This window comes from Nelumbo nucifera, chromosome 4, assembly GCF_055504915.1.
Source record: "Nelumbo nucifera cultivar China Antique chromosome 4, China Antique-T2T, whole genome shotgun sequence".
NCBI lineage: Eukaryota > Viridiplantae > Streptophyta > Magnoliopsida > Proteales > Nelumbonaceae > Nelumbo > Nelumbo nucifera.
Genome location: NC_142652.1, coordinates 11080680 through 11096279, shown reverse-complemented (window position 1 = coordinate 11096279; position 15600 = coordinate 11080680). Strand labels below are relative to the sequence as shown.

The 15600-nt window shown below is 38.5% G+C and overlaps 1 protein-coding gene across 3 annotated transcripts in view; it reads right to left on the bottom strand.

Annotated features, from left to right (window-relative positions):
• ATM (Serine/Threonine-kinase ATM-like protein) overlaps positions 1 to 15600 on the bottom strand; it is a 151152-nt gene that overhangs the window by 92181 nt on the left and 43371 nt on the right. For all 3 annotated transcript variants that reach the window (XM_088902617.1, XM_088902618.1, XM_088902619.1), the window contains 5 exons: positions 13847 to 13974; positions 12559 to 12715; positions 11774 to 11820; positions 11636 to 11699; positions 11352 to 11426 (listed from right to left, as the gene is read on the bottom strand). In XM_088902617.1, the coding sequence (XP_088758743.1) occupies positions 11352 to 11426; positions 11636 to 11699; positions 11774 to 11820; positions 12559 to 12715; positions 13847 to 13974 (471 nt within the window). The remainder of the gene's footprint in view (positions 1 to 11351; positions 11427 to 11635; positions 11700 to 11773; positions 11821 to 12558; positions 12716 to 13846; positions 13975 to 15600) is intronic.

Genomic DNA, 15600 nt, shown 5'->3' with positions numbered 1-15600 from the left:
TCATAGGTCATTTGCAGTGTTTTAAAAGTGCAACGCACAAAATAGGCACAAGGGCCATTTTGCGCCTTAGGCGCAAGGTGAGGCACACGCCTTTTTGAGGCAAGGAGCACAATTTAAAAAAAAAAAAAGCTAAAAAATCAAAAAAATGCAAAAAATTATAAAACATAAAATTAATAAAAATATAAACTTAAGTTTTAAATAACCTATTACCTAAAATTAAAATACATAAACATAATATGTAAAGCATATTGAAATGAGAATTTAAAAATGAAATCAAACATATAAAACATTTTCAAGCATATAAAACCCACAATCTCTTTTTCTCTCAATTGCATCAAGTAGCTAATGTGAGATATTACATTCATAATTCTACGAGCCGCCTTTGTGCCACACCCCTCGACGCAAGCCCAAATAAGTCCATGTTAGGGTCTTAAATTCTTAGTTTACACACAAAAAATAATGATTTTATAGTTTTAATTGCTTTTAAGAAGATATTTTATTAGAATGAATGAATGAACAGCATTACCAAATAGGGGGTTCTCGAAGCTCCGGTGAGTTGTTTGGTAATGTTGTCCATTCATTCATCCCAGTAAAATATCTTCTTAAAAGCAATTAAAACTATAAAATCGTTATTTTTTGTGTAAACTAAAAATTTAAGACCCAAGCATGGACTTGTTTGGGTTGGCCTCGAGGGGCATGGCACAAGGGTCCGAGGGCGGAGCCCCCGGCCCAGCCGCCAAACTCAAAAAAAGGAAAAAACGGCAAATTTTCAAAGGCACATGCCTGGGCTAAGGTGCAAGGCGCACCAGGCGTGTGCCTTTTGAATGGGCTGTGCCTAGGACCTGGTCGAGGCGCCTACCCTAAAATGTGCCTCACCTGTGCGCCTACGCGCACCTTTTAAATCACTGGCCATTTGTGTGTTTGGATGTCACTTTCTTTGAATCCGTCCCATTTTTCTCGAGTACTAAAGTTCCTTCTCCTTCCCCTTGTGGTTCCACTTCCTGTTCTAGATGAGGACCCCCTTCTCGTGGTTCCGGTTCCAGTTGCAAGTCCCCTTCCCGTAGCTCTTGTTCCATCCCCTCCTTCTCCAATGCAGGTTACTACTGAGAGGCCACCAATCAGACAAGTGCATACTCACAAAAGAGCATCGTCCCTCCAGTTCAGTCCTCGTTAATAGATCCTGTGGTTGCACCACCTCCTTCGAACCTTGATCTTCCTATTACATTGCGGAAAGGTAAACGTAGTTGTACATCTCATCCTATTTCTCATTATGTTTTAGTTGCTCACCTTTTTGCTTCCCATCGCCATTTTATATCCTTGCTATCCTCTGTTTCTACTCCCAAAACTGTCTAGGAAGCTCTTACCTCTCCAGGGTGGCGACAAGCAATGTAAGAGGAATTGCCTGCTTAACAACACAATCACACATGGGAACTTACTACTCTCCCTCCTGATAAGCATGTTGTTGGGTATAAGTGGGTCTACACAGTGAAGTATCTTCCAGATGGCAGTGTGGAAAGATTAAAGGCCAGGTTAGTGGCCAAGGGCTATTCTCAGTTGTATGGCTAAAATTGGCTCAGTTCGGGTATTGATTTCATTAGCAACAATGTATGGCTGGCCTCTCTTGCAACTTGACATCAAGAATGCCTTCCTGCACGGTGATCAGATTGAGGAAGTATTATGAAGCAACCACCAGGGTTTGTTGCTCAAGGGGAGGATGGTAAAGTTTGTAGACTTAAAAAGGCAATTTATGGGCTGAAACAATCTCCACGTGCATGGTTTGGTAGATTCAGAGAAGTAATGAACTTTGGGATGAAACAGTGTCAGGTAGATCATTCTGTGTTAAGCCATGACTCAAAAGATGGGAAAATCTTGCTAGTGGTGTATGTGGACATTATTGTCATAACTGGCAGTGACAGCAATGGGATTGACAGATTGAAAAACTTCCAGGGAATAGAAGTTGCAAGGTCAAGACATGGAATTAACTTATGTCAAGGGAAATATGTCCATGACCTGCTTGAAGAAACAAGGCTGTTAGGTGCCAAATCAACCGAAACACCTATGGAACCAAATGCTAAGTTGAGTATTGATGCAGGTGAAGAGTTTGATGATCCTGGAAGGTACAGAAGATTGGTGGGAAAATTGAACTATCTGCCTATCACACGACCAAATATATCATTTGTTGTAAGTACGGTGAGTCAGCTTATGCAACATCCTTGGGTTCCTTATTGGGAAGCAGTTCTAAGGTTAGTTAAGTATCTGAAGGGTGCTCCAAGTCATTGTCAGTTATACAAAAGTGGAGGAACTCTTGAGATAGAAGGGTATATATTCTCCAACTTAAGGGGGAGTGTTAGAGTCGACAGTACAGGAGTATTTTGGTCTTTTGACTATCTAATTAAAAGTGAATGGTCTGTTTTATTCAAGTTTAACTTATGTATCCCATCTCTAATAAGGGACATTACTGTCTTTTGTAATTCAGCTTATACATTATGTATACAGTGGGTCGGCTAGGCTGAGTGACTTTTTCTCTCCTGGTCGAACCCTTACATACTTTGAACCTAGAACTGAATAGGATAAATCTACCTATTTACAGGGGAGAAATGTTTTGAAACAAATTCCTTTTTATACCATGAAACAAAGAATAAAGAAGGGAAAAGGTCCTTTAAAGGAGCCTCTCCAACCCAAATATCATAGTTTTCAAGGCGTCTAGGCGATTCTGGGCGACACTGGGGCGCCTAGTCGCCTAGTCGCCTAGGCGATAAAAATTTTATAATATAAAAATCTGACTTTTGGCTAGTTTCCTAGTTCTATATACCATTCAGCATGTATGTTAATTGAAAAAATAGCAATTCTCTTTATTAAGAACATTAAATTTCCTCTAAAAATGTGGCAAATCATCACATCTAAAAGATAAAAATCTTTTACATATATTAATTTAATTATTTTCAAAAATAATACTATTATATTAAGTATTTAATAGAGAAAATTCATATTAATTAGCAACTAAAGATGGTTATCAACTTTATATGATAAATATTCAAGATGGAAAGTAAAATAGAAAAAAAAAACAAGGATGGAGTTTTTGTTTTATTTAATTAGAGAGAGAGAATAGAAAAAAATAACTTTATTATTCTATTCTTTCTTTCCTCTTTCTTTCCTCTTTCTTTCCTTCTTTCTTTCTTTTTCTCTTCTCAAAACCCTTTGATCTTTTAAATTTCAATAGTAAAACATTAAAACAAAGTATAATTGATATATATAGCATATAATATAATGTATTAGCACATACATTAATAAGACACAGCAATATAAATGATATTATTAAAGGCGCCCGCCTTGTCATTTTTGTTGCCTAGGCGGGCGCTCAGTCGCCTAGGCGGGCGCCTAGTTGCTAAAAGTCAAGGCGTTTGGGCAAGGCGCCCAACCAAGGGCGCCTAGTCGCCTAGGCGACGCCTTGACAATTATGCCAAATATCCTCCCAAAAGAGGACAAAGTTACCATTGCAAACATCATACCACACAAAACTGACAAACTAAGGAAGAATGCCATGAATAGCTTTCCACAGTGTTGCCAAGGTTGTCGGCCAAGATACTCTAGCATCCCACCCATTTTCTGAGTGACCATGAATACTACCTACCACCTCATGCCACAGTCTCTCTCTCTCTCTCCACTAGCCACCTCCACAAACATTTCTCCAGTTTGTTAATCAAGTTCCCTAACCCTAGGCCCCCCTCCTCTTTATTCCGACATACAACCTCTCATTTTATCAAGTGGTCCTTCCTACTTTCCCTCGGCTCCCTGAGAAAATCTCTCATCAATTTCTCTAGTTTCTTAGCTTCCCTAGGAGGAATCCTAAAAAACAACAGGAAATAAGTTGGTAGGTTAGCAAGTGTGGCTCTTATCAAAGTGATTCTACCCCCAAAGATGTATAGTTCTTCCTCCACAGGGTTAACTTCTTTTGGAATCTCTCTACCACTAAACACCAAAAGCTACTCTCCCTAGGGTTTGCCCCTAATAGAAGCCCCAAATAGGTCAAAGGCCAGAATGAGATGGAACACCCTAAACTCCTTGCTATAACCTCCCCACCTCACTATCCTCCAGGTTAACACTAGCTACACAACTCTTTCCAAGATTGACACTCAAGTTTGACAAACTCTCAAAGCTTCTAACCTGATCCATAAGATTTCTCACTTTCCTGATCATCCCCATCACAGAAAATCAGGAAATCATCTGCAAAATGGAGATGGGTGACTGGAATATTGTCCGTGCCTATTCTCCACCCTCTAATTACATCTTCTTCTCTATCAGCCTTTGAGATCATTCTGCTAAGCACCTCTGCTATTAGAGTGAAGAGGAAAGGTGAAAGATGGTCCCCGTGCCTAATACCTCTACAAGCTGGGAAGAAGTCATTCACCACTCCATTGACTAGGATAAAGTAATGATAAGAACTAACACATCCAAAAATTCAACTACACCACTTATCCCCGAAGCTGCGATTCCTCAAAACTTGTATCAAGAAGTGCCAATCCACCAAATCATAGGCCTTTTCCAGATCCAAATTACAAACAAAGCCTTTTCTTTTAGATCTTCTCATATCCTCAACACACTCATTAGCAATAAAGATTTTATCTGTTATTTGTCTCCCATGTACAAAGGCCCCTTGGGCTTGGCCTATTAGCAAAGGGAGAACTGTTCTAAGCCTCAGGGGTAACACCTTAGCTAAGATTTTGTAAATGCTAGTCACCAAACTAATTGGCTTGAAATCCTTAGGGTGAGTAGCATTTGGCTTCTTGGGGACTAAGGCCAAAAAAGTGGCATTAACTCCCGGACTTACTATATGATTTTCTACAAATTCCTTAATAGCATCACATAAGTCCTCTTTCAAGATGTCCCAACAATCTTGGTAGAAAGCCATAGTAAATCCATCCAGACCCGGCACTTTAGATCTATCCATCATGAACACTACCCTCTTTATCTCCTCTTCTTCAATATTCCTTTCTAACCATCTTACTTATTCTCCTTCCAATCTCAGTCATTCTAATCCTTCCAATGGTAACCTCTCATTCAATGTCCTTTAAACAACTTTAAAATGATCCAAAAAGGTCCTAGCTATTTCCTCTTGATTGGCAATTATCCGCCCTTCTACCTCTAATTTGGCCACTAGGTTCTTCCTCCTACCATTTGCCAAGTTGTGAAAGAACCTAGAATTCCCACCCCCTTCCTTAATCCACTTAGACCTTGACTTCTGCCTCCAACAAATCTCTTCTCTAACACCTCTTCTAGATCCTTAATTGCCTTCTTTATTCACTATCCTGTACACTCAACAACCCTTGGGCTCATAGTTTTCAAGGCGCCAAGGCAAGGCTAGGCGACAGGGGGGCACCTAGTCGCCTAGGCGTTGGATTTTTTTAAGTAAAACCCTACATCCTAGGATAGTTCCCTAGGTTCCATAACCATCTTTCCTTAATAATTATTCATAATTTTCATAAGAAAAGTATAAATTTCATGTTTAAGTCTAGAAAATCAACATTTTATGAGAAGAAAAAGAACAAAGTAAAGAAAATCCAAAAAATATAGGGGTTGAACCCCTACTTTTGTTATAGGAAAGAAGAAAAGAAAAGGTGGAAGAGGAAAATGTGTTGATTAGACAAAATTTTAAGTTCTTCCCTTGCTTATAGGTTCAAGTTTTGAAATTTTTGAGGGTTCAATCAAGGATCAAAGTTTTGATACGATACGCCCCGTATCGGGTGTATTATAGTGTATCTTTGGGGTCCCGATACCTGTTTACAGGTGTTTTTGGGGGCCCATTTTTTTAAATAATATATATTTAAAAATGAAATTGAAAACCATAAGGGGAGTATCGTTATAAGTACCGATACACCTCTGCCAATACACAGAGGTGTATCAATACTGTGAACCATAGGTTCAATACAACAGTTAGCAATGTTTGCATTGATTAAACCCTAACAAAATAAGAAAATAATAAAAAGAAATTAGTATATAAACACATAAAATGAATATTCCAGTTTAATAATGTCTATTTTATAATTATAATGTCAAAAAATTAAAAATCTAAAAGTATTTTATAACCCAGTGCACAAAACTGCTAGGCGACTGGGCGAGGCGAGCCTCCAAGGGCTCCTTGTCGCCTAGGCAGGCGTTGCCTTGACAACTATGCTTGGGCTTCCTTCTCATCCAGCTTCTCAATTTGTGTGAATAGATTCAGCTTTTGTTCCTCTATCCTACCAAAATGATCTTTGTTCCACTCCTTTAGCCTGATTCTCATTCTCTTCAATTTTTGGCGAAATATGATTCTTTTCCACTCCTTTAACCTTAACTCCTCGTTCCACCACTCCACTCTATTCCCAAAGTCCGAATGGGTTAACCACATATTCTCAGACCCAAAGGGTCTAGGTCTAGTAATTAGGGAGTCCACACCAATCATGATGGGGCAGTGGTCTGAGGTGACCTTAGGCAAAGCTCTAGAAACCAAATTTCCCTAGTAGTTCTCCCACTCTAGGTTGAATAAAAACCAGTCCAGCTTTGAACAAAGAGGATTATCTTGGAAGCTAGACCAAGTGAATCTAACATGCATCAAGGGAATTTCTTTTAGCTCACAATCTTCTATAAAGACATTGCACTTCCTAATACTTGTTGTAATTGATTGTACATGGCTGCTAGGTTCCTCGGAGTATCTTATGACATTAAAGTCCCCTCCCAAGCACCAGGGCACATCCCTTTCTCGATAGGTATTAGGGCCATACACCTTGGTAAGCACCCAACAAAATCCATCCTCCACATTCTTGAATTTAATGGAGAAAAAGTATCTACCTACTATCTCCACCGCTTCCACTACCTCATTCTTCCAAGTAGTGACAATTCCTCCAAAGGCTCCCCAAGATGGGGCCGAGGACCAACTAACACCCCTAGACCTCCAAAAACTACTGACCCATCTCCCATCCAACTCAAAGAGCTTTGTCTCTTGCACCATCACGATATCAAGCTTCTCTCTAGTGAGTAAATCCTTTATTACCCACCTTTTCCTAGCACTTCCCAACCTTCTCACATTCCAACTGATAATTTTCATAGATAATTTTTTATATAAGCCCTCCTAAATCCAGCTCCTCCCCAAGAATGCTTCCTCCTCTCTCCCCTTCCACTAAACTCAAGATCAGCCTCAATGTCAAAGGTTAACCTTTGCACCTTCGTTCTATACTTTTTTTTATTCTCCTTTTTCTCCTCAGATTTCCTATGGTATGTTTTAACTTCTTTTCCTACCCCAAGGTCATCCTTCTAAGAACATCTTCCTGCTTTAGGATCCATTTTTGTCCCCTCATCATCTTCCACTGCATCACCCTCTCCTTCCTCACTTGGCCACTTCTTCTAAGGGTTCTCTTCCAAGTAACCTTCCTTCAGTCTGATTTCCCCAAATTCTATACAAATCAGCTTCCAAATTCCCTCCACCTCCTCCCCCATGCCCTCATAAGGAACTGAGTCTTCCTTCTTCTTATGCTCCTGATTGCCACCCGCACCCTCAACCCCACCTTTTGACACCAACTCTGCTCCTTCAAGGTGGGATGTTAGAGTATCTATAATAGGCTGAACACATGGATCAGTAACAGAAACCAAATGAACACCCATACCTTAAGGCGGAGTAGTTGAAGGACTAATCAAATCCTGCAGCTGAGGACTTATAGGCAGTATCACACCTTCCCCCCTAGTTGGCATTTGCAGTGAGATGGTTAAGGTTAAAGTTTCACCTTTGTCTATTCTTACCACCGGAGAGGCTTGTTCCTGTTCCCTCCTTCCTGGCGTATCTTCACAGTCCACCAGAGAGTCCTATCCATTTATATTAACTCCGTTTTTGGTCTGAGAGATTGTAGTTTCTCCCTCATGGAAGGGGGTGTAATAAACTTAGCTTCCGGAGCCGTAATTTCGATCCTCCTCGCCTCCCCAACTTCCCCTTGAGAGATTCCTTCTATGTAAAGAATCTCTGTATTGAAGTTTTCTTCCTGTAACATATCCATTTTTGCATGCAGGTCAATACTTCCCAAACTCTCTGTATCAATCAAGTCATCAGCATCACTACCCTCTTCACCTGACCATTCAGCATCTTCAAGAAGCTCAAGGTCTCGTCGTTTAATGCATCTGGGTTTCATCTTCCCAGAGAGAGAATCTTTAATTTCTTAAGGGGATCCATTGCAGGGAGCTATTTGGGGGTGAGCTTGTGTCTTGCACACGAACCTGGGAGGAGGAGCTCAAGGAAAGAGAAGATAGATGGTTCTTACCATCTATTGGAGCTACCCCCTTTCAATCATGTGAAGTGAATCACGTGTAAGGCTAGTGGAGCCACGATTCTGGGCCGACTTAGGTCCTTGAGCGCACGGCCCATCCTTTGTTTCTTTAACAGGCCCAGCAAATTTTTGAGGCCCACTCAAACTGACCTGCATCGGCACATGATGCTTTACAAAGTCACAGTCAGTCCCCAATGTTCCCAGTTCAGATGCACCACTTTTTGTTTCGATCTGGTTTGAACCCCTTATCTCCCCTTCTTCTCTTGATTTTAAATCAGGATTCTTTCCGTCTTTCACCACCTGAGCATAAGATATGTTGTCATCCCTTCTGATAACTTGCTTTCCACATAAGTGACCACCCAACTGCTCCAGCTCTTTTCTAATCTCCAGTTTTTGCTTACCCAAATCAGTGAAAGCCATGTCAATCTTTGAGTTCAATCTCCTTGGTCCACGTAGGGCTTCTTCTTCTACCTTCTCGTCCCCTTCCTTGCAAGCCACCTTCCACAGTGTCGCTTCTATGGAGGCGGCTAGCCACACCGAGTAGAAGCAGCCTTCCCCCATTTATCTCCACCTTCCCAAGTATATCTTCCGGTTTCACTCTATTTAAAAGAAGAGTTGTTGAGCACAGGTCCCCAGAAGACTCCAACAAGAATACCACCACATAACTGCACGATAGATGCAGCAACATTCTGCTTCCACAAGTGAAAGGGCAAGTCTAGAACTCTCAGCAGCACCCCGTCTTCCGTAAGAGAACTTTCGAGTTACAATTACAATGACTCTACTTATAGATTACACAAGAGGCTTAGATCTCCCTTTACAATGACTACTAATTCCACTAAAACTAACTTAATGTAAAGAGGCAGTAGAGCACAAACTATTAAAAAAGGTAAATCAAAGTTTTACTATAAATAGTAATTATGGGTAATATTATAAATATTATGTCCAAAAGATACTATAAATCGTATTTTCATTATACGAAGAATGGAATACTTCCAGAAAATTGAAACATAACACTATTCATAAGAAAGCAAAAAACTAGAAAACTAATTTGAAAAAAAATCAAAAATATTTAAATCCAAATTACCCACAAATTACAAAAATATCATCCTCACCATCATCTAAGCCTTATCCCAACTATACGGGGTTGCCTACATGAATCCTATTTCACTATTCCATTCTGTTCAGTGCAAAAATTACGAAAAATGTTCTGGTTCAAAAAAAAAATGAAAAATCCTTTTTAGAGAGAAGGCACAATATTGAAATTATAAGAACAGAAGCATCATGTACAACAAGATGCTGTATACAGGGCAACAGGGGCTATACAAAAAGTTTCCCCTTCACTACTACACCCCTAAACACTTATTTACAAAAAGCAATAACAGCGTATACTTTTAAACAGCTTGTATTAGCTCACGAAGAAAACATTTTCTTCCAAAATCATCTGAAAAACAGAATCAATAGAGCTGTTCCTGTTCTTAAAGGTTCTTGCAGTTCTCTCCTGTCATATAAAACAAAACACCACAGCAGCAGGGACTATATCCCAGGCCAGTTTTCCTTTTTCCATCAAACCTCCTACCCTCCATTAACTCCACCACTGATCCTGGGCAGAAGCTTTTCACTTCAAACAGGTTCCATATTTGAGACCAAACTTCATAGGAAAATCTTAAGTATAACAGATGGTTCACTGATTCAAGTGCCCTTCACAAAGGAAAAAAACCGACTGAATCCAGCAAAAGATTGTTCCATGTACAAACTCTATTCAAGTAAGCAGTCCAAACAAAAAATGCTACTTTCATAGGAATATTCTTACACCAAAGATATTAACAGGGACTGACTGCTCCTCCTATCTAACCATGGCATTATAAAATTATTTCACCGTGACCTTTCATACTTCCCCACCACCAAGTCCTATCAGATCTCCTAATCCCCACTTGAGTGCTTTACAGCATATGTAATATTTCCACCATATCAACCACCTCTCAGCCATTCAAATTTCTTCAGTACTGAGGGCACCACACCTCGTTAACATCATGCACATGCATACAATCCACTACTCTAACTTCTTTATCAATGGCCAACTCAAATAGAGTTGAGAAAGTTTCAAAAAGAGGCCTTTCTCTGCACTAAACATCCTTCCAATTCACATGCACCCCATCCCCAATCTTGAACCTCACTCCCTTAGCAAATGTGCTATATGCATTCCCAACTCCCTTCAAAACTGAGAAAAAACCACATGGTTTCTTTCCTTCCATGTTTGCATCAAATTTACAAGCTTGCCTCTACGGTAGCTACTGCAAGTCTTATATCACATTTACTTTCATGCATGTGGAGTTTCTTCTTGTTTATCTTCTAAGTAGATTGGAGAATACCTGCTACAGTTGCTCAAGTCCAATGGTCATGGCTTGTACCATGTTTGAAGCACAAAGCACCATCTTATGGAGAACAAACCCTTCTGCCAGTAGATATATGAAAGAAAAGGAATAGGAGTCTTTCAGAGTAAATCAAGATTGCTGCATAAGTTAGGACATCAATTACTTGAATATGGACCCAGTTTAAACTCATAAAGACTGCAAGAACATCAACAGGACAGATTTTGAAACCAAGTGGAAAGAGAAAGTAAGGCACTAATTGAATTTGTCATTAGTTTTGTTTATTCCTACTAAGTTTTCACATGGTCATGTAAAGAGCTCATGTAAAGGAGGAAACAGAAGAACACTCACTTTTTTTCTTATATCTTTTTTCGGGTTCTACTAATTAAACTAGTTAATAACCAAAATAGAAAAGCAAAACTTCACCCTCCAATATAATAAATTTCACATCAAAAACAGGCTTCAAGAAGAAAAGTTTCTTACATTGTCAAGTCATATTCACATCATTCAACTTATCATAAAATATTCAAATCATTCAAGTCCGAATGTCAGACTAGAATTATTCTTACTAGGATGAAAAGCATCTTATATTGTCAAGTTGTATTCACACCATTCAACTTATCATCAAATAATCAAATCATTCAAGTCAGAATGTCAGACGAATTATTCTTACTAGGTGAGAATGACTCCTTACCTCAACCAGTCCAATTAAACTAACGTTGCAAGCAACCCAATAAAAAAGAATCGATCCCATAATTTCCTCCAGGTACTGCACAAATTTCAGAAAATCTCATGCTAAATACAGTGAGAAATCAAAGCACTCTGAACAATATGATATCACACCATATTTATACCATTTTCAATCACAAATCAACAAAAATAAGTTTAAGTTGAACCATCAACCAAAGTGATGTAACCAATCTATTTATCATGAAGTAGAAAACAATATAATAATAGAGAGCAAATTGTGTTCATCACCTTTGATCTAGCTGTGTAATGCAGCTTTCTAGACAGATTATCAAGAACTGTATAAACCAATTCCCTGAAGAAAATTTGTTACTTAGATAAACACGCAGAGAGTAAGAAAGATAGAAGCAGAAGACGGAAAAAGACTACCTCTGACAAGGATCCATGGCAGCAATTACACACATCATGAAAACAGCCTGTGTTCACAATAGGAAATCACCAGGAAAACACAATCAAAAAGTTTCTTCATCAGTCAGCAACAAAGAAATGAAAAACATTGGAAAAGAATAAAATTCTGATAAAAATCATTAAATCAGATGGGAGGGAGACAGTTGGACCAGGTTGAACAGGGCTCATACTCCCCATGGTACCACCAAAATTCGAGAAACAAAAGACAGCTGAGTAATTGTCAAATTGGATGGCTTCCCAAACATCACATGTGAGCCATCAATTCATAATTGTTAAAAATTAAACATGATTCAACACCCATCAAACAATTAAACATGCTTGCACTTCTTTTCTACTACTATATGATGCCAGATCATCAGTTTGGCTATAGTTAAGCCTTGATCAAACAAAATAACAGAGACTTGAGTGCATTTGCAGAGCATTCACAATACACATGCATTTATGTCTATGGTGCCTCTCTTCAGAAGAGGCAAGGTGTTATTATTGAGTGCTAGCCTGGGTCCAAAGCAATAAAAATTTTGCACAAGTGAGCTTTTCGTGAAAAGATCTAGTTAATATGCACAATATAGTCTTAAAGACATTTATTAAATAATAGATTTCATTAATGCCATACAAAATCTCATCTCAGTAGCAACTTAGATATTTATTTGTATATCATGAAATACATAAATACCCATTACAGACCCAAAAGTTACAGAATGATTAGGAATTGAAATCAAAGAATCAATAGATAGTAAGTTCAATACCTCCAACTCTATCTTCTCACTGTAAAATGCAAGATGCGCTAGAGTAATGACAACAGTTTCCACTCTTAAAGGAGGCTGTGCACCAGCAGCTAAGACTTCTTGAGCTGTGACAAGTTTTTCTTTTGAGAACAATACCAATCTCACACCAAAATTTGAACTGGAAAAATGGGGGGGGGGGGGGAGTTAGACTCATACAGAAAAAATTTTCCAAAAACAGAAATAATGGAACAGCCAAAATGGAAGGAAAAAGGGAAAATGGATTGCACGGTGGGGGGGGGAATTACAAGAAAAATGCATTGTGTACGAGTCTAACTCATATGCAGTATACATGATTCGATGAAATTTTGAGCTCTTCCATGCAGTATACATGATTGAACCCAAACAAATGAGAAAAATAATAAAAAGAAACCAGTAATTTTAACTTAATCTGAATAATTTAGTAAAAAATGCCTATTTTATTATTAGAATCTCAAAAAGTGAAGAATATAAAAGTATTCAAGAGCGCCTTGTAAAACAAATATCTTTGTGATAAAGCAAGGTGACCCTCCAAGAACGCCTTATTGCTTAGGCATTGCCTTGACAACTATGTTTCTTACATGGGTTGTAGTACTGACTCTCAACTGCAGAACTCATAATCATAATCAAAGAGGACCAATATGAAACGGCATGGTGAAAGCACTTGTACCACGGCACCACCATCGAAAGGATCAGATCACCCTAATGAATAAACATTGATCTTACGACCAAGAGAAAATAAGAAAAAATGTGTCATTTTGTGCAATCAATCCTGGGAGATGAGATCTTCCTTCCAACACTTCAACATTCAAAGGATAATGGAAAAAAGTTAAGTTTAATCAGATCTACGACAACTGATGCTTTGAAACTAACTCTTATGGAAACTACTCCAACCTTCTGAGCAAATTAGCTCTTACAGATCCACAACCTAACTCTAATTCTATGGGCAGCATATTCAATCACTCCATCCTTCTAAAGGAAACAAAGAATCAAGATAATGGAAATGGTCATTTTGACAAATTTATAATCCCCCATAGAAAAATAGTGGAATGTCACCATCAAAACTGACATATTGGATCCAATTACAGGAAGATAAAGTGGAATGAATATCTTCAGAGGTACTAGAAGAAATTAAACACAAAAGAAACTATTATTAGGAATCAATACAATTTAAAGTTAACAAGACCTAAAGCTAAACCATCACATGAAATCAAACACCCATGTAATATTAAAGTGCATTGTGTATTATGAAGCAGGAATATTTGATTCTCACCAAATATCATGGAAGAGCTCATCATGGCCATCCCACATCTGGAAAAGAACATAAATCTGTCTAGCTAAGAAAATCCTAACCCGATAATCATTATCTTGAAGCATTGTAAGAAGCCTCTCAATCATTGCCTGTTTACAAGTAGCCCAAGTTACCAAATAACACATAGAACAAGGAACAAAAAAGATCAAAGAACAAAATTAAAAATATATTCAAATAAGGCATAAAAAAGGTATATGTATCAAGTGTAGAGAGACTGGGCCGAATGGACCCTAGCCCATTACTATCTTATTGATTAGTTCTTTCTTGTTATTTGTTTTTAATGGGCCTTTTCTTTATGGGCCTTTAATTCTTTTTATGTTTTCTAAGTATGCTGATGAGGTGGATGCCCACTTAAGGGTAGACTTGTAATTTACATAATCTTAGTAAAATTAATAAAAGATTAGAGTGGAGAAAGAGGAGATTATCGAACTCCTCCTTCTTTCTCCATTCTTCCTTCTTCTTCTTGCTGTCTTCTTCTTCTTCTCTTCCCTTTCTGCAATAATCTGAAATATTTTTACTATTTTTTATTGGTCTGAATCACATCTTGGTACCAAAGTAGGTCTTCCTTCTCTTTTATCTTTCTTTTCTTTTCCTATACACTCTTCTAATCAAAAGGTGTATGGAGAGATAAGTTGATGATTATATAGGCAACTTGTATGCCTAGTTGGTAGAGAGTTTGGAGAGTCAGAATCTAGTTGTAGATTGCCAAGAAAGCGGAGATGCTGATTGTTTGCCCAAAACCCTAATCGACTAGAGAGTTTCCAGTTACAAGTTAAAGAGACTGTTTGGGTGTGGCGCTCAAAGCTTGGAGGGTTCCTTTTGATCTCCAAAAGTGGGCGGTTGCAGTTGGAAGAGGTTTGGGAAGCTCTGGTTGGAGCGGCTACTTCTTCTCTCTTTCTCCCTGGAGGTCAGGTACAGTGAAACCCTAGTTTTGGGATTTTTAAGTGTTGGACTAACCTCAGTTAGGTCTATAAATCTTGAAAACCTTGTTTTTTATTTTTGTTTGATCAATGGAGTAATCTGGAAGTGAGATGAAGCAAATCCTGAAACAGGGGGTTGGTCCCATAGATTCCATTTTGATAGGAGTGACTACAATCAAACTTGATAGAACAAATTATTTAGCTTGGGCACTGTAAGGAGATTGGGCCGAATGGGCCCTAACAGCCTCTCATGTGATATCCTTTATTTTATCTTTTATTTTATGTTGATGGGCCTCACTTAATGGGCCTGTTATTTGTTCTTATTTTACTTTCTTTATGTAACTGCCAAACTGGCCACCCACTTAAGGGTATACTTGTCATCATCAATTTTTTAGAGATTAATAAAAAATAGGGTTAGAGGAGAAGGGTGATTAATTCGACTTCTTCTTCTCTTACCCCTTCTCTTCGCCATCTTCCTCTCTTATACAGTTATTCAGATCTGTTCTATTCTGCTAATCACTAAATTTAATCTTGATATTAGAGGACTGATTTACATCTTGGTATCAGAGCGGGTTCAGTTCCTCTTTCTTCCTTTTTTTTTCTTTGTTCCTGTACACTCTAAAATCAAGAGAGTGTATGGAGAGATAGGTTCTCTATAGTATAGAGAATCACTTGCCTAGTTGGTAGAAGGGTTTGGAGAGTTTGGTTCTGGCCAGATTTTGCCAAGAAGTGATGTTGTTTTGTTGCTGCCCAAAACCCTAGCCGACTGGAGATTTTCGAGTTACCAGGAAAGGT